The 25,937-nt window shown below is 44.7% G+C and overlaps 1 protein-coding gene across 1 annotated transcript in view; it reads right to left on the bottom strand.

Moving 5' to 3' along the window:
- Positions 1-25,937, bottom strand: part of AACS (acetoacetyl-CoA synthetase) — a 124,209-nt gene that overhangs the window by 42,224 nt on the left and 56,048 nt on the right. The window contains exons 6-9 of the mRNA XM_073557087.1: positions 12,392-12,506; positions 11,954-12,035; positions 2,944-3,094; positions 345-425 (exon numbers count right to left, since the gene is read on the bottom strand). Coding sequence (XP_073413188.1) covers positions 345-425; positions 2,944-3,094; positions 11,954-12,035; positions 12,392-12,506 — 429 coding nt within the window. The remainder of the gene's footprint in view (positions 1-344; positions 426-2,943; positions 3,095-11,953; positions 12,036-12,391; positions 12,507-25,937) is intronic.

Consider the following 25,937-nt stretch of genomic DNA (forward strand, 5'->3'; position numbering starts at 1 on the left):
CTAAAAGCAGGCATGGTAAAAGCAAAAGAAGTAACATCTCAAAACTGAAAAAATCCCCAAGAAGCATTACGGAATATAATCTGAGATATGTGCAGACAGAAGTGCAGAGTGCCAGTCCCCTGGAATAGTGAGATAAGTTGTGGCTAAGGCTCTTTTCACATTTCACTATATAAACATATTAAACATATGGACAGGAAAAGTTCCCAGGGCATGTGCTGAATGTAGTCACAAGCATTCATTTATTTTTTCTGTATAGGAAAGAGCAATATATCAAATACATTTATCCATTGGTTGGCCAATGCCAAACAGCCCAAGACTGGAATAATTCTATAAAAGTGGCGTACCGTTGTATAATACATGATGACGTCACTGCTGGTAGTATTGCCATGCAGGATATGCTCTGATAAATGTTTTATCAGTGTCCCCTAGAAGAAAAAAAAGCAATTTTAAAGATTGCATACAATGTTATCATACAAGAAAAATAAAAACAAAGCGCCCATGCCCATTGCTGTGCGTCAAGCCCTAAACCAATATAGTACTGAGAAGCAGACCGGGAAGGAAGGGGCACTAATATATTATTACGCTTTGCTTATATAGCGCCATCATATTCTGCAGCGCCTTACAGACATCATCATCATCAGTGTCCCCAATGGGGCTCAAGATCTACTTTCCTTATCAGTATGTCTTTGAGTATGGGAGGATATTGGAGGAAACCCACGCAAACACGGGGAGAACATACAAACTCCTTGCAGATGTTGTCCTTGGTGGGATTTGAACCCAGGACCCCAGCTCTGCAAGGCTGCTGTGCTAACCACTGAGCCATCAACTAACAAAAATAGAATTTATGATGTTGAGAGACTGTGGAAAGCTGAGGGAGAGCTCCTACAGCTACCACGAATGCGTGTCACCCATAAGCTGATATGTGTAGATGGGACAACCATAACAATGCAGTACTTCTGGACTTCACAGTAAGGGATGGCCCGGAAGCCCAATCCATTTATACACTGTATGAGTATTGTGAACGGGTGAGCAATGCTCACTTCATGCTATCCTTGCAGTCTAAACAGATTATTGATCACCCGACGAATGAGTAAGACGCTTGTTCATTGGGTGAAAAGTTCCTGTGGTCTGCAAAACTGATCACTGTTCTCGGCAGCACATAGTCCTGTGTGAACAGGACCCGAGGTGTCGAGAACAATGGCAGCCTATGCACACTCAGCAGTCTATTACCTATTGAGCATCTGACGCTGGGTTGGACTGTCTAAACAAGCTATTTAATGACCATGTTGCCGGTCGGCATTCATTCAACGCTGCACATCACATGGACCCTACCTTTTCCAGGAACCGTATTTTTTATTTAGGGAAAATGTTTATTGAAGGAGATTATACCCCCCCCCCCGGTGTCCTTCTCCCACCCAAATAATCATCAATGAAGTCAGGAACCTTCTAGTAAGCACATGGTTAATGTCACCCCGCTGCCGCACACGCCAGGAACGTCTGATGGAAGTGCTGAGGACACAGCAGCTCCTTAGGTGAGAATACACATTGTAGTCAGCAGACAGGCTTGTGCGCTTTTCACACATCGTCTGCTCTGCTGACGTTATAGTAAGACGAGTAATGTCTGCGAGAACGCTCTGTCTCTGGATTCTAAGATCTGCCCAGCAATGGCAAGAACGGGCTTCTATGGATATGACGGATACAAGCTACTAAGTGCTACGTACATATATAATATGTGTGCGTCTGTTTCTGTCCTCTCGAATCATCGAAAATTAGATTAAACATGTTTTTGGATTTTTCTTCAAGGTTCGTATCTTTACCCTATTGCTGTCTCAATAGGAAGTTTACACGTGATGATGCAATTTTTTTCTTCATTTATTGAGTGATTTCCAGCCCGCTTACAAGGGCCAATAATCAGGATTGAGCATTGTTAGGTACACTCATTCTTATGGGCCTTAACGCAAGGCAAAATAGATAGAGGCTTGAGCAAGCCAGCAGAGGGCGCATTTCCTATGCAGATAGAGGGGGCACCAGAATTACATCACCACTGTAATAATGGCGCTGCACAGGAAAAAGTGGTGTAGAATAAGAATTTCCAATATTGTGGTTTTAAGGCAATAAACCCCTTATAGGTATTTGAAGCCCCTGCAGCTGAATTGCCCCTTGTTTCACAGTTACACAGTATCCATCAAGAGACATTGCCTAACAATACGATGAATTTCCATCATCTAGAAAGATATCCAAGAAGTATTGTTTCTCCTTGCTGAGATTGACATTCTAAGCATGCCGAGATGAGGAGACTTAAAGCCGCAATGCTCCTCTGGGAAATATGCAAACTGTCTCTTCAGAGAGGAAGAGGACTAAAACTCTAGTGCCACCTATTGGAAGCAACAATCCTAAAAGTCAATGTCGTCCCTTTAATGAGCCTTGTCACATGACTTAGGATAAAAGCCAAACCTGAATCTCAATTTGCAGACACTGTGTTTCGGGGTACTGCCCCTCGTCAATGCAAAGTGTGAGATCTGGTTTGGCTGTGTGAGAGGCGTCTGACCAATATCCAAGAAGTATTGTTTCTCCTTGTGGAGATTGATATGCTAAGCATGCCGAGATGAGGAGACTTAAACCCGAAATGCTCCTCTATTGGTCAGAGGCCTCTCACACAGCCAAACCAGATCTCACACTTTGCACTGACGAGGGGCAGTACCCTGAAACACAGTGTCTGCAAACTGAGATTCTGGTTTGGCTTTTATCCTAAGTCATGTGACAAGGCTCGTTAAAGAGTCAATATTGACTTTTAGGATTGCTACTTCCAATAGGTGTCGCTAGACTTCTAGTCCTCTTCCTCTCTGAAGAGACAATTTGCATCATCTAGAAACAATTGCGTTGTTACTGCAGATGCCAAAATAGACAACCGTCATATATTAAAGTTTGTGGTACAATGCTTACCCCGGCGGAGTGCACCATACACTTGGGGGCTCCTGTCGTGCCGGATGAATACATAATATAAAGAGGATGGTTGAAGGGCAGCTGCTCAAATTCCAGCTGAGGGGATTGGTCCCCAACTTTTCCAGTTGCCAAGAAGTCATCCAGAAATACACTGGTAAAAGAGAAGAACATTTCTGTAAATTACATTATCCGGTGGATCAGTGCGCAGTACCAAAGAGCCATCAATTTCTCATTTTCTGCCAAAATCTCATGTGGTCAAGATCGACAAAAAAAAAAACACTAAATCTGCATAGAAACAATTTAGGAATCCATCATCAGCATTTTTTCTGCATCAGTAATAATGTATCCTCTTATGATTATTGGTTAAAAATTAACCATTCATGCGCTGCATGCATTGCTCCAAAGAAGCGAAACTATAATTATTTTTTTATATGGATTAGTTACAGGTTAAAGGGGTTGTTTCATCTTATTAAGATTGGTAAAAACAAGCAACTTTATTACTTATAACAAAAAATCCTCTCTATTATCAAGGACAGAGGGATTTTTAGTTCTACAGGTTACTGCTTGTTGCCAAGGTTACCGGCTACCTTTGCCATCTCAGAGGAGGCCGGTTTCCTAGGCAAGGAGCATGCATATGTTTTAGAGCTTCCAGAGCTGTTCTGAGGCTGTAATGCTGGCGTCGACCTGCTTCAGTCTCCCTACGCCTCTTCCCTTATGCCGGCAGCGACATAGACGTTTGTCCGGACTGGAAATCTTCAGGAGCACACAGCTCTGGGCAAGCAATAAGCCAGGAGGCAGGGGCGACTTGTGCTCCTGAAGAAATAAGACAGGACAACCCCTTGAGTGTGTTGCTACATTGCTGTATTCATGATATACTGATCCACATTTACAGCCTGTGTTATTGTTCAGCGCAGCATTTTCAATTCTGCAGACATCAAAACTGTAATATCTCTCACAATTCCTTGCTGTGCTAACATTATGGTGACTTACAGTCCTTATAAGAAGTCTGGGACACTACTGATCAGCAAGTTTTCACCTAACATGCAGATAGGTGAGAACTTTAAAAGGTCATCCAAACATATGTGACACTAAGCTTGTTGACCATTTCTAATGGTGTGCTGGCGTTCCCTCGGGTACAATAAGTAATGTCATGGATTTATTAGGTAATGACATGTTTATGTTAATAATATTTAGATAGACCCCTTAAAAATGCCGTTAGTCTGCCTCGCGTGATGGTATAAGTAAAATACTTGTATTCCCCTTAAAATAGAAATATTGAGACATCTTTTCTTGTAACTTAGCATTGTGCATTCCTCTGTTACTCCTCCTGGTAGTTTATAAAACAAACAACTGGCCATTATGATTGGCCGTGACTGATGGGGGCGTCCCTACACAATGTGACACCTCGAGCACTGACAGGGCAGTTGGGACACACCCCCAAGGGGTAACACCACTGTCACATTACTTGTGCATTTCCAGGAAGAATAACAGACAAGCTCCAAACTTGTTATATTATAGGAATACTATTATTTCCTAAGAAATAAACACAAATCTTTACAGAGGACATTTCAGCTGGCCAGAGGGACCAGTTTTTGTTCTTATTTTATTCCCACTGATCTTGTGAGTATTCCATTTATTTTTTTGTTAACATCCACCATACGGTTTCAAACAGACGGGTATTTTATTAAGTGCTCATTTTTATGGTGTTTATCAAGTTGGCGGTGCCCACAGGATCCTCTGAGCCCTGTGTCTTTAGGCTGATCTGTATTATTACCCAGTGAGAGCCGCCTTCTTGATAAAAATAATAACAAAGTAGCACTAGATAAAAAGGTCCATAGCTTTAGAACCATATAGCGGATTAAAAAAAAACCAAACAAACTAGCAAACACAGAGGCATAGGGGAATAGAATAACCACAAAACTTGGCCACGCATGACCCAGGGACAGATCCTCTTTAAATAAATGTAGAACCCAAACCGATGGCATTTTCAGAATTTTATATTAAGCACGAAGCAAACATTTGAAGGCCAATATCCTGATCTGCAAGGAAAGTGACTCGTCCCCAGAGAACAAATAACCCGCATCGCTCAACAAAGTACATGGTCCAAGGGCAATCATACAAGCGAAGCACTACAAATACATTGTGAAGGCGAGAATGGCTAATGAAATCAATTATTTGTCGTGTGACAAGATGGCGTCTGCATCCTGGAACAACACCCTGGAAGGCATCCTTGGAATGTGAAGTGGATACACCAAGAGACTATATATGGAGTGGAGCTAACATGGCCAGACCATTGCTGATCAGGAGTTGTGCCACGCCGCCCTTTTCCTGTCTGTTACATGATCTTTGTTCTACTAATAAAATCAGTTGTGTGCAAGGTCTGGCTGAGAGAGGAGTAGATATCGGACTTCTGTGTCCGATGTAATGCCTCTGTGCATGCACTTGGCTCATATTTATCAGGTCAGTAACAGGCAATCACTACAGATCTCACCTTAAGAGATCATCACCTACAAGCAACATGAATTCTGAAAATGCCTCTGTGGCACCACGTCTGCGAGGAGTCCGCCGCTTCATTACTACTGCCAAGTGCCTGACACTGGCACAGACATTCTGTTTTCCACTCGGCAGATGCCAGCACAAAGCGCGTACACAGGGAGATGCAGGAGACTTTATGCAGCGCCAACAGTACAGTTAATAAATTCATGATACTGTACCGCCGTGACAGCCAAATGAGATTCATATATAAATTAAACATTTCATTATTTCTACAAAGTGCATTAGGAAAGACAATTTCAGAGATAAAAGTGCAAGAAAGGAAGGTCAGGCACAAGTTCACACCATGCAATAGGGTGGCAGATTTACGAAATGCCTTTCACTTGGCAGATGGCAAATGGAGACAGACTGCGGACACAAAGAGCGAGCGCATCAAACAGGTTCTGGGATTTATGCGAGATAAAAACGTCTTAATCAGGTAGAAGATGCCCACCATAATGTAGCGTCTGCTGTAATAACGCACAGCGGGCCCGTATATGTGGTGCAGGAAATGCCCATGGTGACCCCGAGGAATGAAGCCATTTCCTGTCTGATCGCCAAGAGTTGGAACGGTAAATGGGTAAGTGCCGCAGCTCGCCATGAAAAACTACATTTAGAGGAAAAATAATCAAACAAAAATAATACAAAAGAAACGGAGGGAGGGCACTCGTCACAATGAAAATTTCAATTTTCACTCATTATGAGAAGATAAATCTTCTCTTCCAGACGTTCAAGTGAATGCTTGTCCCAGAAATTTACATGAAAAATGTCAATGCATTAGCATAATTTAGCAGCTCCTGAAATAGGTGTTAACCGCTCGGTGACCAGGGGTGAAGAACACAGTCTGGATGCTTTCTTGGCTCTTAACTTCCGGGGATAAATCTGCTTCTGCGCCTTCTTCCATTTGCATAGGTGGTTATATTATCAGGCTTCACACCTGCGGTTTAACATTCCATTTATCTGTTCTGTTTTTTTTTTTAAGGAACAGAATTAGAATTAATGTACAAGTCGAATCTTTCTAACTGATGTATTAGGAATCAGGTGGACCCTACTGACTATTATGGGGTCCACCTGGGTTCTGTTGTGTGTCCATTTATAGAATGGAAGAAAACCACATTATGTAGAAGCTTTCCTTCGGCTCAAAAAATGGGCGCATAACGGACCCCATGATAATCGATGTGGTCCCCCACCTATATTTGAATCAGACTTTTTTTTTTTTTACAGTAAATCCTAAAAACAGACAAGACGAAATGTCAAAACCAAAGTGTGAGCGTAGCCTCGTACCAGTCAGCATCAGTCTATACCCACAATGTACAAAGAAAGCTGCCAATCATTGGTGAAGGACGGGGTATACAGAGCTCATCATTGAGAGAACTGGTACATATGCAGCAGAGAAGATAGTCATTTTATCAAAACTGCAGCAAGCAACCTGGTAAGTGATACATGACCGGAATTAGGAGCTCTTCTCCTACATCATGCTGTTCTCATACAGATTAACAAAAAAACTGGCACAGATTTCCATTAAAAGCTTGGCATACAGCACAGCACTATGTAATTAATCCCCTGCTTATATAATATGCGCATACAACTGTGAGAGAACAGATTCCATTTTATGACTATGGAGTCCATCTGGTCTTGTAACCCCTGTGTTATAGTGATCAAATAACACTGATGAGGGGGAGGAGTTCCACATTTCTATACACGCCCCTAAAATTCCAATTGGCTCATAGATCAGAGGGATCCCCATTTAAAGTTCTTACAGTGGCTTGCAAAAGTATTCAACCCTTTCGCTTCCTCCATGTTTTGCTACCTCACTACCTGGGATTTTGCTGCTTTTTTAGGGTGTGTCTAAAACTGTGAACATTTTGTTTTCTTATTATTGTGAAGCAACAAATAAAACAAAATAACTAAAAACTTTAGTGTGCATAACTATTCACCCCTCTAAAGTCAATGTATAAGTCTCAATGAGCTTTCCACATCTTACCACTGGGATTTTTGCCCATTCCTCAAGACAAAACTGCTCCAGCTCCTTCAAGTAAGATGGTTTCCTCTGGGGAACAGAGACCTTCAATTCTGACCACAGACTTTCAATTGGATTAAGGTCAGGGCTTTGACTAGGCCACTCCAAAACATTTACACATTACCCCTTAATGCACTCGAGTGTTGCTTTAGCAGTATGCTTTGGGTCATTGTCTTGTTGGAAGGTGAACCTCAGTCCCAGTCTCAAATCACTGAAAGACAGGTTTTGCTCAAGAATATCCCTGTATTTGGCACCATCAATCTTCCCCTCGACAAGGACCATTTTCCCTGTCCCTGCTGCCGAAAAACATCCCTACAACATGATGCTGCCACTAAATTTCACTGTGGGGATGGTGTTTCTGGGGTGATAAGCTTTGTTGGTTTGGCGACAAACATAGCATTAAACTTGGTGGTCAAAATGTTCAGTTTTGGTCTCATCTGACCACAACACCTTCCGCAATACATTTGAGGAGTCTCCCACATGTGTTTTGGCAAACTCAAAACGAGCATTATAATTTGTATGTAAGTAAAAGCTATTTCTGCCCACGCTTCCATAAAGGCCACCTCTATGGGGTGTGCTTATTGTGGTCATATGGACAGATGCACCAGTCTCTGGGAACTCTACAGCTCCTTCAGGGTTACCTTTGGTCTCTGTGCTGCCTCTCTGATTAATGCCCTCCTTGCCTAGGCTGAATTTTGGTGGGCAGCCCTTTTGGCAGGTTTGTTGTGGTATCATGTTCTTTTCAATTGATGATGATGGATTTGATGGTGCTCCGAGGGATTGACAGAAATTGGGACTTTTTTTCATTTTTTTTCTTTTTTGTAACCCAACACTGACTTGTAATTCTCAACAACTTTGTCTGTGACTTGTGTGGCGATCTCCTTGGTCTTCATGGTGTTGTTTGGTTACAGGTAGTCTTCCTGTCACTAAGCATGTGAATCATGAAGGTAATTGCTTGCACCAGAATTTTTTAGGGGCTTCATCACAATAGGGCTGAATACATATGCACATGCCAAATTTTGGTTATTTGATCCCATAAATGTAAGCCCATATTTTTCTCACTTCACCAACTTAGACTATTTTTAGTGCTGATGCATCACCCACAAATTTGATCACAAAAACATTTATACACAGGTTGTAATGTAACAAAATAGGTAAAAAGCCAAGAGGGTGAATACTTTCGCAAGCCACTGTACATATGCTACTATATCAGAAATTCTGGGTACACCATACAAAGCTGTGCTGTATTGATTTCCCGAGCGCTGGTAAAACAAATCTTATTAGTTTGTAGTTCGAAAGGCATAGAAGAGAGTGTATTTCACTCACAAGACCATATAGAACACATTTTTCAAGGCATTCCTCCTACAATAAGTAAGACATATACATAAAATAAGTTTAAGTCAAGAGATCCCCCCCTGCGAAAAATTACTATGGGAAATTCATAAATACCATATTAGATCTATGGGGTGAAGAAATGGAGACAGGCTCCTTCCCAAGAGAAACAGGAATGCTGTACAGGAAAAAGCCAAGGTGCCCCTGATTTCTTCTAGACAAGGGTCTTCTAGCTCCCATTGACAAAATACAGTATATATATATATATATATATATATATATATATATATATATATATATATGTCTGTAGATACCACTTATATAGGTGGGAAGTGTAGAGTGGTAGTTAAAGGGGATGAACACTTAAAAAAATACACCCAATGGACAAGGATGGAGCCAGTTTAGGTGAAAAACTTTCCAAATGTCAAACAATCCTTTCAATGTCTACGGGAACCTGCGTAAAGTGGGAACAGTAAGCATCTATGGCGAGTGAATAGAGGTGATAAGGCAATGGGAATGGCGCAAATAAGGTAGAGTGATGTTGGACACAACTTTTCTGCTGTAATCCATCTGTAAGTGTTTGCTTTCCTAGAAGATGAGAACAGCTGGCACTGTCAGATCATCATTGATGTACACAACATGCGGCACCAAAATAATAACATGAAAATGTATTTATAAAGCTGAGAGTCAGTAAACCAGATTTGCTGCAGATGTGTTAATGAAGACTTACCATGGTGCCAATAACTGTCCTGTCCCCCAGTAGTCACTGCAGAGCCAGAAAGTCAATCTATATAAATGCGGCTTTTAGACTGTAACTGGAAAAGACAGACGCAGGCATCGGATTCTATTCTCCGGCTTCATCTACCTTCATACTCAGTCATACTGGGCCAGAGAGGACAAGAAAATGACCATCTATGGCCCCTCATGGTTATTAATCACTATCATTCCGATAATAAAGATGGGAGACACAAAGCAGGAACTTCGCCCACCACTAGTGCGACCTGTAGGTGGTCTCAATACGATGGTACAGAGAGGGGGATTTGCAGATACAGTAACCACCATTGTTCAGGTCAGGTTCAGATGAGCATATGAAAAAGCATTCACTTTACATCCAGAAAAAACAGATCAGTATTGTCATCCGTATTCCTTCAGCATCAGTTTCTATACATCAACTGTTACCATGAAAATGTATTTGATTTTGAACACTGTACTAAGAATTGCAATGTATTCAGAAAAATCCGATACAATACACATAATGTGTCTGGAGTCCAAATTGTATCTGTGCGCACCACACACTTCAATGGAGGAATCTCCAGATACTAGTGCATGCTGTGATTGTTTTTTTCCACATGAACACTTGGTCCATGGCAAAATTAATGTCATCTGAACAGCCCTATCCAATGACATTGGTCCGAGTGCCATCTGATTTTAACACGGACAGCCCTAAGCCTAAATAAGCGGGTTGAGTGACGATCCTTGGTTCACTTTTCAGAACTGGCAGTAAAGCTGCCCACGGACATTACAGTATAGGGGACTGTTAAAGATTTAGGTCAGGTGCATACGACCGTGTGTTCTCTCATCCAAGAGAATTGGTCGATTATGTAAATCACCCTCTGATCAGAGCGTGATCACGGTGCGATCTGATTTTCTTTGATCAGGAAAAAAAGGAAAAAAAAAATGTCTCCATCTTCTCCATTCTGCCAGTCAGACTGCACTTAGATGTCATCCGAGGGCAGTCCAATGTTTATCATGGACTCACTGACTTGCATAGCCGAGTGAGATCACAATATCCGAGTTGGTCAGAGGAAAAAAAAATCTGCCATGTGCACGGCTCTACATACTAAAATTCGTCTGCGGGCGAGCCAACGTTTTTTCAGTTCACAATTGGACCAAAAATATGGCTATATGCAAGAGCCCATATTTATTTTACTCATTTATATAATGCCATTAATTCCACAGCACTCTAAAAACATCATCACTGTCCCCATTGGGGTTCACAATCTAAATATCTACGTTCCCTATCAGAATGAATGTCTTTGCAGTGTGCAGATGTTGTCCATAGTGAGTTATGAATCAAAGACCCCCGTGCTGCAAGGCTACAGTACTAACCACTGAGTCACCGTGCTATTGGTCTGCTCATCGGACACTGATAAGCAGTGGAGATCAAGCTTCAATACTGATCAAGCAATGCTCCTTGCATGCTTTAGTCTGTTGTTTTGGACACAACTAGTCATTAGGCATTACATAAAGGATTTCAGTCAGCACAAAATGACTGTTCAAACCAAGCACAAACACATGGTGCACCCTCGGTGTAGCCAAACAGTTCAGTGCACCTTCCCACCTACTTGTTTTCCACCTACCCTATCTCAGTATTTTTTGCCTCCTGCAAAGACAGCTGTATCAGTCATGGAGGAGAAGGACAGAGATAGCTGAAAAACAAGTATGGGGAGGGTGCATTGAACTCCTCGGCCACACCAAGGGTGTACTAAGGGCCTTTGCTTAGTTTGAACAGTCATTTTGTGGTGACAGAATTGCTTTAATCCAGACCAATACTCCATGCTGCCACTTACATTCCGTGGTCATATATTAAAAAGCGTAATCAGTTGTCAAAGTACAGGGCTTACTACAATAAAAAGCACACTTGGGTATGTTCACACAGAAAAAGAATAAGAACCAAGTATCACAGTGCAAAACTGCTTCTACAGAACGACAAATTAAAGAAAGTGTATCTCAGCGCCCAGCTGTGGAGGGAGACTTGGATCCAGCATGGTGGACTGCACTATGCCGAATACACGGCTCACCGATAGAGATGGTCACATATGGCCGCCTCCACCTCCTTTCTTCAGTGGCTTCAGTGACGTTGTTCACACATTTTGTTGTCCCATTTTTTATCTTAGTAATTTTCTACATTTTTTTAAGACCTTTTAAGTTCTACAGAAGACTAGAAATCGCATAGAAAAAGGTCAGTGAAAAAGCCACAAATGATAAAAATGTGCCAGATTCCAGTCTACTGCTTCTGGAGTAATATATACATGCATTATTATACTGAAAGCAAAGGAATGTAATCATTTGTCACATCTAGGAAAGAAACGCAGCACAATGGCTCGCAGCCCTCATCCCACCAACCTGTTGGGAATCTTGGAGATGTCTATTTTATCCTTTGGGAGAACATAAGGGATGACGACAACTTTCTTCAAATCTGGTAATCCTGAGGAAAGCAGAAGCAGAGTGGTCTTCAGGTACGAGAGCGGGATGAGCAGGCAGAGATAACAGAGCGGTACGGCATTGCTGCATTCTTAATGGGCAAGATGGAGAATTGCTTATTAATATACATCAGTCACACAGTGAGCTCTGGCTCTGTACTCTGGGTACTTCACGGGGGAACTACTAGCAACTGATCTGTGAGGATGCCTAGTGTCGGACCCCCACCAATCTGACACTGATCACCTATCCTAAGTATAAGTATTGTATTCCTGGACAACCCCTTTATAAACCATCTGTACCCTGGACAAGATTCTGTACAGTAAACGGATATATGTAATTGGATGCCAACCAATACTGTACCTTTCACCACGCTCTGAAGTTTCTCCAGATGACCATGTTCCTTCCCGTTATAGACTACGGCCTCCACTGAGAAGATTAACTTGGGCTGAATCTGAGAAAATCTGTCCAGCACTCCCTAAAGAAAGATAAAAAAAACAAACTTAGAAACTAAAAGGGATGGCTGCAGGTTTAAATTAGACGTGGTTAGCAGCAGCCAGTTATGACCGCTGCAGCCAGTCACTCGACACAGCCGCAGTGATGGAGTAAATATTGGATGCGATGGCAAAGCAGAAACACTGATGGAGATTGAATAGGTATGTTAAAATATTAACACTTGTCCTGCATTTACTTCATTTAAAAAAAAAAAAACAAAACTAAAAAATCAGAGGCAAGGCCCTTTGAAACAAAGCAATGAGCTTTACTGCTGTTAGCATACCTTGTGTTCCAATTTTCCACATTTTTCCAAGATTTCTTCTTGCTGTTAATTAACAATCGTTTTTTATTCCCCCTCAGTGGATAAAAACCTGCTCTGATTTACGTTCATTCAGACGTCTGTGCAAATCGGTCCGAACATGGACCACAATGCATGGACTCGCTAAGGCTTTCCTGACCCGAGAGTGACAACCTCATAGAAGTATATAAAGCCGTCATGCTCCGGCTGGGAGACCGGATTCGCACAGACATCTAAGTGAGCCCTTACTCACACAAGTACCACAGCTCATAAGAAGCGAGAACAAGGGCTGTGGAGTCGGAGTCAGAGTCGGTATAAAATAGACAATATATAATAAATTAGGTTCAGTGGTACAGTGCAGGATGTGCTGTAAATGTTTTCATACGAATTTGGGAAAGTTATGAAATTTCCTATAAGTGTCTGTTCTGTTCCTGATCATAGGACCTGGGCTTTTAGTTGGGATGAATCTGTGCTGCACTTTATGTACATGCTCAGTAGGGGGCAGTGCTGTGGAGTCAGGGAAATTGAGGAGTCAGAGGTTTGGCTTACCTACTCCACAGCCCTGGTGGGATCTCTGCAACACCTAATGGGCCATACATTCGCTTCGGCTCTGCCAGTTTTCCAAAGTTTTGATGTTTCCATTTGGGACTTAGTAGAAGTAGACGTGCACTAGATGCATATGGAAATCATTGTTATTTCTTACCGAAACATTAGCGACCATTTAGTGGCTGTTAAAGCACCTGACTTGTATTCTGCATTTATCAGCAGCTTTCCACTCTGTAATTATAGTCATCTCTGACCTAGTGGATGGAGACTAACTGCTATGCTGTCTTCCATACACAGCACATAGAAAAGGAGATCCAGGTCATTCATCTAGTTGCAGCACACCCTCAGAATCAGCAACACAGAGTATGTTATACAGCAATACTGAGCATGGTAGCTGTGAATCCAGCAGCACTAGGGTGAGATGCAACGCTTACTAGAAAGCAGCATCTCCATCTGTCCCTCTGCCTGGATCACTCCTGCAGTTCTGTATCCTCCCTCCTCTCCAAAGGACATCTATAAGAAGAATTTAACCTGATCCCTAAAGGAAGTGGAAGTCAGTCTTGTCTCTCTAGATGGATTTTAGCAGTTTTTAAGAGTGTATAGAGTTTTAGGAGGCAGTAAGAGAGAGAAGTGGCTCATAATTGGAGAAAGAAGCACTTTTCTCCTTTAACACATATCGCAGTTTTTTATATGTTCACTTGTACTACTTATTTTAGGCAGTAAATCAAGTTTTGCGAGCAATCCCTTCAATAAGTTTCTTCAACAGAGGAAAATGTGTTCCAAAATTTCAGCAACGGCCCAGTCTGACATGGAGCTTGCAAAAACCCATGTTGTCGCCACATAAACAGAGCTCAGATGTAGAAATTTCTGCAATAAATTCTCAACCTGAAAACATATCCGAAAAGGTTCTGTCCATCTCAGACAGAATATTATCCTGGCACAGCTCCATCAATAAAGCATCACCGCGGACAGCCCCTTTATTACATTCCGTGCCAGCATCATTCATGCCGATGTCACCACTCATCTGCAACCACAAATAGCATCTTATCATCCCGCTGCAGCAACACACACGGTTAATGAACCATCACTTACACATCAGCGCTGCCAGGTAGCACCTATAAAAATACTTTCCTTATAAAACACACAGGAAGCTTAGGTCACAACTCACTAGAAGACATGCGCTCGTCAACAACACTGGACGAGCAAAATATATACAAACAGATAATAATGAGGTAATGAATCAGATCTGCAAGCAAAACAGAAGCAGCAACATAAAATCAATGCAGGGAGGATGCGCGGCTGCCATGCTTATCTGGTGCCGCTTATTGAAAATCTAAATAGAACTAGACATCGGACCCTTAGACAGGCTTAGAGAGGATACATGGTAATCCATGTAGACTGATGGCAAATAGATGTATCCAGTGGCTTTCAGAAACGAAGATTAAATGATAGGGACCAAAATGAACAAAAGAGAAATCTAAATCATATTAATATTTGGGGTGATCACCCTTTACCTTCAAAACAGCATCAATTCCTCTAGGTACCTGGCACACAGTTTTTGAAGGAACGCCTGTTTGTCAAACTACTGTTTTCTCTTTTTAAATCATAATGACAACCCAAAATATCCAAATGACCCTAGATACCCTGTTGATTTTGGCCCAACAACAAATGGGTTTGAATGGCTACTAAAGGTAACATCCTCACCTGTGACCTGTTTGCTTGTAATTAGTGTGTGTGCATAAAAGCTGAGGGAGTTTCTGGGATCCAGAAAGACTCTTGCATCTTTCATCCAGCCACTGACATTTCTAGATTGTGAGTCACAGGGAAAGCAAAAGAATGGTCAACGGATCTACAGGAAAAGGTAGTTGAACTGTATAAAACAGGAAAGGGATACAAAAAGATATCCAAGGATTTGATAATGCAAGTCAGCAGTGATTAACAAATGTAAAATCAGGGGCTCTGTAAAAATAAAACCACGATCAGGTAGACCAACAAAAAATTTTGTCCACAACTGCCAGGAAAATTGTTTGAGAAAAACCCACCAATAACATCAGCTGAAATACTGGAGTTTCGGAAAACTAGCAGTGTGGGTGTTTCAAGATGCACAATAGGGAGACACTTGAAGAAAAAGGGGCTGCATGGTCAAGTCACCAGAAGAAAGCCATTACTGCACAAATGCCACAAAGTATCTCGCCTACAATACACAAAACAGCACAGAGACAAACCTCAAAACTTCTGCAACAAGTTCATTTGGAGTGATGAGACCAAAATTGAACTCTTTGGCCACAACCATAAACATTACATTTGGAGAGAGGTCAACAAGGCATATGATGAAAGGAGCACCATTCCTACTGTAAGGCCGGTGTCACACTTGCGAGTGTCATGTGAGAAACTCACACGAGTCCTTAACCAAATGAACTGAAATGATGGAAAAGTAAAAAGGGTTCAACACGGGCAGCCTTGACACATGGACGCAGATGGGAAGAATCCTGTGTCTTGTTTTATTTCACCATTGGTTAAGGGAATGGTATCAGATGTACCTTGTGTGAATTAACATGCTTACCAATCAAATCCTCTGCCGTTTCCAGCGCTGCTTCAGTCGCCCTTCGCCATCTTGTGACTGAACCTATTTGCTCATGATACACTAAAGATGATTACTTCCTCTCTTAGTGTAAGTCTATGAGAGCTGTGATCTGGGTCTCACTGACTCACATTGAGAAGTGACTTCGGGGCCATACACTGGAGTGACCAGACTAGTCACAACTCTGGTCACACGGTGCAGAAGAGGAGCTGCATGGTGCTGGAAACGGCAAAAGACGGGTAAATATTTTATTACACAAATGGAACACACCTTACTGATACCTTCCCGATGGGAAAATGAAATGAAACCCAACTACTTTGGAGTGGTACTTTAAGACTGGAATGTTTTTCAGACATAGAACATGCCCAGCTAAGCAGATCTGCATGTAATCACCCTGGACTGCCTGCTTAGATTGCATAGCCGATGCACCAAATTGCTGGTTGCTAACTCTTGGGCCAGGCTGCAGTGTTCCTGAAGAGCCCTTCTGATGCCAATCAAGTAGCCGGAGGAGACTACTCAGAAAAGACAATGGTTAAATTAAGAGCGATGACGCCAAGATAACACAAAATTATACAGTCAGAAGCGTTCCCGGGATGGTGCATCACTGTGTCATTGTGGTCTAACAGATGATTTAGTGCAATAACCCCAAGACGAGCACAACTGACTGGCCGGCAATGAAGAATTATGGGAAGAGATTGATTTTTAATGAAGTGAGAATTGCAGAACAAGCGAACATTTACAACATATGAAAATGTGGAAATCAGGTTAACACTTTCCTGTACCGCTCCGCAAGTAAAGTAACGCAAAGAGATTTTGTGAAGTGGCGAGCGCTCATGTCAGGAAGAAGGGAAGAGTAAGGTGCTAGTGCTCTCTGGTGGCCGAATCGAGAAATGCAGGGGAGAAAGATCAACTAGATGGCTGTATGGCAGCATGCAAGAAGAATTATCGTTACAGGCAAGACGTAACCAGAATTTATTTTTGCCTTCTCCTCTACCGATTACTATGGAGCACGATGACACGGATATCAACAGTAATATTTTAGAAGTGAATTGATACATAGCACTTTTTTATTGTAAAGCACCCAAAACATAGGAAATATCTGTAAAACTTTTTCTAAACTTGTACAGGAAGAAAATTGAGACGGACATTCGTGGAGGTGCTATCTCTAAGAGACTCGCTCAATTAGAGTCCAGATGGATTTGAGTACTTAGTACCCTTCATCCATCTGGCCTCAATGAAACTTTGAGTTATGCCCCATGATATTGGCATAATTATGTAAAATATTTATTTTTAATGCTGCAATCCTTGTTTTTATTTTTTTTTCTTCTTTATTTCATTTTATTATTCTCACATTTAGTGATTATATCTCCAGTGAAATGATCTAAAACAAGTTACATATCATCCTATATTCTACATTGAGTGGCTGAATGTACTGGAATCGGATCTTCTTCCATCTACACCCTCTGGCAACAACTGCAATCTGAAATTTTGTGGATTAAGGCAAAATATGGGTCTACATATTCATGTGTTTCTTATTTTTTGCCTTTAATTTTGTGGGTTGGGGTGTTTTTCTATTATAATTGCTATAGCTTATATGATTTGGTCTATATTGTCTGGTCCAGGCACCTACGGGTTAATCTTGCCACACATTTGTGTTGTAATCTTTGCCTGCACGCACACGGTTTCCATGCGTCCCTGACTCCGCTCGGCGTCATTATGTGGTGGCTGACTTCCTCCTCCCACTACATGACGCCGTGCAGTGTCTTGGTCGTCATGGTAACGCGCGTGTCACTTCTGGTTGAGATGTGCTGCTTCCCAGTCGGTGCCATGTATGTATATTCACTTCACTATATAAAGGTCACTGGAGAGAGTATGTGTGTACCCCCTGACGAAGGCAGGACTGAAACGCGCAATGGGGCGAGCACACACTCCTCTCTGGACCACTTTCCTGGACAATAATTTTTTTTTGCTTTTTTTTTTTTTTTTTTTTTTAAAGTGCTTCTGCTGCATTTTTTGGCTGCGGTTTGTCTACAGTACTTGTTTAATTAAATTTTATTCACCAAAAACGCTGAGAAAAAAACGATTATGTTTTTTGCAGCTTTTCTTCTCATTCTCATTGCTTTCTAAGGGCGAAAAAAAAAGCTGAAAGAATTGACATGCTGCAGATTTCAAAATCACAGCAGTTCTCAAATTCAGCCGGGGGGGAAGCAATAGCATAGCAGTACCTGGTAATGTAAAAATCAGCTTCCATTTACATAAAAAATGCAGCAAAATAAACATCTTTTTAGTTTCTTCATGAAATACTGATGGTTTCCAAGCAGAAGCCACATAAACAATGGTCGGGTCACCTCTTTTTCTCGTTCGCCTTATTGGGGGACACAGAGACCATGGGTGTATGCTGCTGCCACTAGGAGGCTGACACTATGCACAAAAAAAGGTTAGCTCCTCCTCCGCAGTGTACACCCCACCGACCGGCAGGGAATTCCTCAGTTTAGCTTAGTGTCAGTAGGAGGTGGACAAGGGTCTTTCATTAGACCCATATCTACCTCGTTGTGCGTCGTTCCTTTTCACGTTCCCGGAGGGATACAGTGTGAACAGTCACAACTGTACTCCCACAAAGAGACAATGAGTACGGCGTGTACTGCCACCCCGTATCCTCATAGGTCTCTACAGCAGGACCAGGAGACCGTACACTGATGTGTGTCAGGCGATCCAGATGGTCCTCGTCCCCCGCCTCCCACCCACTCGCCTACCAGAGCCTGTCAGTTGGATGAGGCGCGGATACTCTTCGTGACAACACACGCTGGATGAAGGTACCTTTATTATAGAGACGGAGGGTAAGTATGAGGCCCGGGTCCCATTCTCCTCGGCAGCCCCAGAGGTCACTGTGGCAGTACTGCGACGCCTCCGCGCCGCCCCGCGCTTCCCGGCGGCCGCCGCATTTAATTCAGGCCCCGGCTTCTCGGCCTGTTCTGCCGCAACTTGCCCCCAGTGCATTTCTAGGGGGGGGGGGTTCTCCCTTCCGGCCCCAGCTGACAGGCGGCCGCCTCATCTAATCCAGGCCCCGGCTTCATCTTGGGCCTTGTCCTGCGTCGCGGCCACGCCCCCCGCCTTCTTTCTTGGGCGGGCTTTCCTCCCGCCCGCTTTAAGCCTGCCCACCGCCTTCGCCCCTCACTCTAAGTCTCACTGAGGCGGCGCTGTCTCCACCCACCCCAGTCTGGATAGGACGGCGCCATTTTTAACATCGGCGGTTAGCCCCGCCCATCTTCTTCCTCGGTCTCTGCAGGGAAGCGCGCGCTTCCTGCTCTGTTCTCAGGCTGCCGCCATTTTCACAGCCTGTCAGCCGGACGCTGTCTTATCTGCCGTGCCCCCTGCAAGCCCAGACGAGCCATGCATTTCATTTGCTGGAAGCCGCGACAGGACACCGGACCGTGAGTAGCTCTGCGACTGCAGACTGACACCCTCCTCTGCCTCCTGTCCCCCAACCTTCCGGCACTGCCTCAGTGACTGTCCGTCAGTATGTCTAATTCTAAGTCTGACCGCTCTCGTCCTCCTGCCTCCTCTTGCACCTTAGTTAAGTACTTTGCGTGCTCTTCTTGCAATCGCAAACTTCCCTCAAGTCAGTCCACTTCCCTCTGCCTGGATTGTAGCAACCCTATTCAGCCTGACGCCGCCCAGGAGCCATCTAGGGCCCCAGGCGAGAGTGAACCCCCCATGCCTGGCTGGGCCTCGTCTCTATCACAGTCAGTGGCAGACCTCACCAGGGTGTCTCAGACCCTAGTAGCCGTCCTGGATAAGTTGCCCCTGGACACCTCTACAGGGTCCAGCAGGTCCCGAGAGATTCCATCTGAGTCGGCAAAAGACCCAGGCAGGATCCCCAGCCGGATTCCTCTCCTCGCCCCATGTCACCACATAGTCCTTCTCGGCAGCCTCCCTCCCGGGCCTCCTCTCCCGAGTCAGGTGAAGCGCTCTCGGACGGATCATCTGAGGGGATCTTAGAGCTGGATTCGGATCAGGATGCGAACATGAGGGTTACTCTGCAGAACCTCATTGCAGCGATCCATCAGACCTTCGACATTGCTGACCCCCCTGCGAAATCCTCAGATCAGGAGGTTTCGTTCACACGGGAGGAAACACCCTCCAGGGTATTCCCTTTACATTCCGAGTTTGGAAAGATTTTTACCAGGGAAAGAGGGGATCCGACCAGACGCTTTCAACGAGGGAAGCGTCTCAGCGTTCTGTACCCGTTTGCTAAAGAGCTCACGGACAACTGGTCTGCTTCTCCCTCGGTCGATCCGCCCGTGCCCAGGCTTTCTAATAACACGGTTCTCCCGCTTTCAGGCGTGGCGTCTCTTAGGGATTCTAATGATAGGATCATAGAATCCCTAGCGAAGTCTGCCTTCGAAGCGGCTTCGACGGCGGTATGCCCAATTTTTGCTTCATCTTGGGCAGCAAAAGCCATAGCCACTTGGGCAGAGGATCTTCGTCAGGGCATCCTAGAGAAAGCACAACCAGATTGATTGGCCGATCTTGCCAATCAGATTTCCCATGCGGGGGATTATCTGCTTTCTGCTTCTTTGGATGCCGCATCCTGCGCAGTCCAGGCGTCAAGTAACGTTGCGGCAATCCGACGTACAATTTGGCTCAAGGCCTGGCAGGCGGACCTGTCTTCTAAAAAGTCTCTTACTAATCTGCCTTTTCAGGGAGGGCACCTCTTTGGATCCCGATTGGACCAAATTATTAAGGACGCCACCGGAGGTACGAGTTCTCTCCTGCCTCAGGCCAAACCTCGCAGACCCCCACTGAGGCGTCAGTTTCGACCCTTTCGGGCTTACCGTCGTCTCAATACGGCGGAGACCTCCTCCAACCAGCAAAGACCGCAGGCACGCCAAGATAGGAAGAAAGTTTCCTTCAGACCCACTCCCTCCTGGCGCTCCCACTCTTTGCGGGGCAGACCATCCAGATCCGGATCGGGTCGGCCCACATCAACATGACTATCCTCGGACTCCCGAGGGTCCCTCCCAATTGGGAGGTCGACTCCTGTTCTTCAAGGACGTCTGGCTGGCCTCAGTAGAGGACGCTTGGGTCAGGGAGGTTGTATCGTCAGGATACAAGATAGAGTTCGTCTCTCTTCCACGGGATCGTTTCTTCGAATCCCGTCCTCCAAAAGATCCAGCTTTGATCCCGGGGTTCTTTACGGCCATCGACTCTCTCCTCAGTTCCAGGGTGATTGTGCCCGTTCCCGAATCGGAGCGGTTTACAGGGTTTTATTCAAACCAGTTTGTCGTGCCGAAAAAAGACGGGGCGGTCCGACCCATCTTGGATCTCAAGCTGCTCAACAAGAGAGTTCGTCTTCGCCACTTCCGGATGGAGTCGGTTCGTTCGGTAATCGCTTCTATGGAGGAGCAGGAATTCATGTGTTCGATAGACATCCAAGATGCCTATCTACATGTTCCCATATTCTCCGGACATCAGAAGTTCCTGCGTTTTGCGGTTCGCCAGGAACATTACCAGTTCGTCGAGCTGCCCTTCGGTCTCGCCACCGCTCCCAGAGTCTTCACGAAGATCGTGGCTGCGTTGATGGCCTTGTTGAGGATCAGAGGTCTCGTTCTTTTTCCGTACCTCGACGATATTCTGATCAAAGCTCCCTCTTTCCAGCAAGCGCTCCTAAGTTTGACGATCGTCCTGGACACTCTTTCCGATTTCGGGTGGATCATCAACAGGAAAAAGTCCTGTCTGGTCCCTACTCAACGTCTTGTGTTTCTGGGCCTACTGTTCGACACTCGTCGGTCAAGATTCTCTCCCTGCAGCAGGCTGTGCGATCGCTGCAGACCACACGATTTCCGTCCCTCCGAACAGCTATGAGGGTCCTGGGAAAAATGGTGGCGGCGATAGAGGCAGTTCCCTTTGCCCAATTTCACGCCAGACCTCTCCAACACGCCATTCTGTCGAGGTGGAACAGGTCGGCTCTGTCCCTGGATTGCCCTGTTCGTCTTTCATGCCGGATCAAGCGGTCACTCAACTGGTGGTTGACGTCACCTCTCATCCTCTTGGGGCGGTCTTTTCTTCCTGTTCATTGGCAGATTGTAACAACGGATGCCAGCCTCCTCGGCTGGGGTGCAGTGTTCCGCAATCACACTGCTCAGGGTCGTTGGTCGACTCAAGAATCTGCTCTGCCGATCAACGTTCTAGAGATACGAGCGATCCATCTGGCTCTCGTCCACTGGGAGAGACTCCTCAGGGGCCTGCCTGTCCGGATTCAGAGACAACGCCACAGCGGTGGCATATGTCAACCGCCAAGGAGGGACACGGAGTGCCTCAGCCCTGGCAGAAGTGTCCAAGATCCTTCAGTGGGCAGAGATTTCGATTCCGACAATCTCCGCGGTACACATTCCCGGCGTAGACAACTGGGCCGCCGACTTTCTCAGCCGCGAGGGTCTCGCGGCAGGAGAGTGGTCCCTACACCCGGAGGTATTTCTTCAGCTCTGCAGTCGTTGGGGAACCCCGGACGTAGATCTGCTAGCTTCTCGCCTCAACAGGAAGGTCCCACAGTTTGTATCCAGAGCTCGGGATCCTCTCGCAGTGGGCGCCGACGCTCTGGCCATTCCTTGGTCACAGTTCGAGCTCCCCTACCTGTTTCCTCCCCTGCCTCTTCTTCCCAAGCTGTTGAAGAAGATCAAAGCAGAATGAATTCCAGTCATTTTCATCGCCCCGAATTGGCCCAGAAGGTCTTGGTTCGCGGACATTGTTAACCTTCTCGCGGACGCCCCCTGGAAGCTTCCAGACAGGGCAGATCTGCTGTCTCAAGGTCCGATTTGCCACCCCAATTCTCGGCCGCTCAATTTAACGGCGTGGCTGTTGAGACCGAGGTTTTGAAACGGGCAGGATTCTCCGGTCGAGTAATTCATACCATGATCCGAGCCAGGAAGCCATCATCTTCCAAAATTTACTACCGTACTTGGAAGGCCTATTTCACTTGGTGTGAGGCCAATAACATCGCGCCTATGTGCTTTTCGCTCCCTTCCGTTCTGGCGTTTCTTCAGGCAGGGCTGGATGTGGGGCTTGCTCTCAGTTCCTTGAAGGGTCAAGTTTCGGCACTCTGCATTTTATTTCAGAAGACTTTGGCCTCCCGCCCTCAGGTCAAAACCTTTCTTCAGGGTGTGGCTCACACGGCCCCTCCATATCGAGCGCCCGTAGATCCATGGGATCTTAATCTGGTTCTTGAGGTTCTGCAAGGTTCTCCCTTTGAACCTCTCAGAGAAGTCTCCCTTTCCCTTCTCTCCTGGAAGGTAGCCTTTCTGGTGGCCATCACCTCCATCCGGCGCGTGTCGGAATTGGCGGCTCTTTCTTGCCGCTCTCCTTTCCTGGTACTTCACCAGGACAAGGTAGTTCTGCGGCCTCCGCCCTCTTTTCTTCCGAAGGTGGTGTCCTCCTTTCACCTCAATGAGGATATTGTTCTGCCGTCCTTCTGTCCGAGTCCAACTCACCCTCGGGAGCGGTCCCTGAACAAGCTGGATCTGGTCAGGGCGATGAGAGTCTATCTGTCTAGGACGTCTTCCTTGTGAAAGACAGACTCTCTTTTCGTCATTCCAGATGGGGCGCGGAAAGGTCACCCGGCTTCCAAAGCTACTATTGCTCGCTGGATCAGATCGGCAATTTTGGAGGCCTACGGGGTTAAGCATCGAGTGGCCCCTCCAGGGATCAGAGCGCACTCTACCCGGGCAGTGGGTGCTTCCTGGGCGGTACGCCACAGAGCCTCCGTGCTGCAGCTTTGCAAAGCTGCAACCTGGTCTTCGGTTCACACGTTTGTGAAATTCTACAGGGTCCACACCTACGCTTCGGCGGACGCCAGCCTAGGTAGAAGGATTCTGCAGGCAGCAGTGGTGAGTCCACTGGCCTGATGGAAGTTTGTTTCCCACCCCAGGGACTGCTTTGGGACGTCCCATGGTCTCTGTGTCCCCCAATAAGGCGAACGAGAAAACAGGATTTTTGGGTTGCTTACCATAAAATCTGTTTCTCGGAGCCTTCATTGGGGGACACAGCACCCTCCCATGTTCTACAACTCCTGTTCTTACTTTGTTTGTTTGGTTACAGTTGAGTTGTTTGTTCTGTTTTCAATCTATTCTGTTTCTTCTCCTACTGCTTTCTCACTAACTGAGGAATTCCCTGCCGGTCGGTGGGGTGTACACTGCGGAGGAGGAGCTAACCTTTTTTTGTGCATAGTGTCAGCCTCCTAGTGGCAGCAGCATACACCCATGGTCTCTGTGTCCCCCAATGAAGGCTCCGAGAAACAGATTTTACGGTAAGCATCCCAAAAATCCTGTTTTTTGCTGCTTCACGGCATTTGAAGCCTCAAGTGGTTAAAAGTTAAAAAATTTGGAACATATTCACAGCGAGTCGTTGTGATACCTGTAGTGTATGTGATCATTCTTATTAACTTTAAGTGAGGTGGAATCCACCTGAAAAAGAAAAGCTGTCGTGCGCACATAACCCAAATAGGAGATTTACTGGCTAAATGTTTCATTCATAAAGAAGATTTCTTGGCACTATTTTCTGTGTAGCAGCTCCTGTGGCTATTTTCATGTCCTTACAAAAAAAGTTAATTACTTTTAATAAGCAGTTAAATAACTAAAGAGTGAAATCCTGGAAGGCGGCTCACATCCGAACACAAGTCCATAAGTATACCCGCACGATGGTCCAATAATGCAGTCATGGGAATGAAGGCCTTGCTCTGGGACGGACTGGAAAGATTACAAATAAGGCCATAGTCCACAAATCGTGAAAAAAAACATGTAAAAGGGTATTACCTTATTGTTACCAACCAATAAAAAGGAATGTGCTGGCTATTTTACCTCAGGTACTAGCAATATTCACTTTACCAATTTACCCTAAACCTTATAAGCATGTTCTTGCTCACGAAACTGAGGCACCGTGAGGAAAAACAGAGAATACACCCGAGGCACCTGTCATATATTGACTCTGCGTTCCCACATCCTGACCACTTAGTCACACCTGGGTTTACAGAGCACGCAATGCTTACACTGTACTGAGCAGTGACAAAATGTGTGCCTCCTGCATACAGCGGGCTGAGCAGATAAAAAGAAAACTCTAGAAAAACTCTAATGTGCAAGCATTGCAGGACCTTAGGTATCCACGGTGGCCACCACTGATACAGTAACAGCTAGTTCTTAGTGGTCGTTACCATAGATACCTAAGGTCCTGCAATGCCTGTGCATGAGGAAAGAGACATAGTGAATCAAGAGAACTATACTACATTTCTAATTAGAGGAAAGTATTTGCTAATATTTTTACACCTACTACATATTGGGATAGGATCTTGGAGATGGGAATACTCCTTTAAGCTTCTTCATATTTTAGGCAACTAATAATGATTTTTGACTTGGGTTAAACCTTATACTATCTATTTAATTTGAGCTCGCCCTATCTGCCACTCAGTGAAGGGGATCTCTTGTGATATTTTCCTTTGCTTTTGCAGCAGAGCCCCCCACTGGATGACTCACTATGGTTTTTAATCTCAGTCTGTTATTTCATTGTTTTTTATATATATTTTGTATTTGTGATAATAAATGTTTTAGTAACTTGTAGCTTTGGTTCAGTGTACATGGTTTTTTTACGAGTTGATTTTCAAGTGAATTTATACAGAAAATAATTTTGAAATTTGTTGAAATCTCATCTATTCACGCAGAAAATCTGCACCAAATACATAACGTGCGAACTTAATGGCCCCGTAAAGTGACTTTCAAAAACTAAAACTTAACTACCGGGACTTGGCAGCTTACTTGGATTAAAAGATGCAAAAACACCTTTAGGCTATGTGCCCACGTAGCGATTCTGAAGCCGAATAAACCTGAGCAGAATCGCACACCCTGCTCCCGGGAAAACGCATGCGTTTTTGACTCGCTTTTGTAAGCGTTTGTCAAGCGTTTTTGCCTATATAATTGATGGTATGCGGAATCGCATGTGATTCC

Source organism: Dendrobates tinctorius, unplaced genomic scaffold (genome assembly GCF_039654945.1).
Source record: "Dendrobates tinctorius isolate UK_male_01 unplaced genomic scaffold, ASM3965494v1 ptg000243l, whole genome shotgun sequence".
In the NCBI taxonomy this organism is placed as follows: domain Eukaryota; kingdom Metazoa; phylum Chordata; class Amphibia; order Anura; family Dendrobatidae; genus Dendrobates; species Dendrobates tinctorius.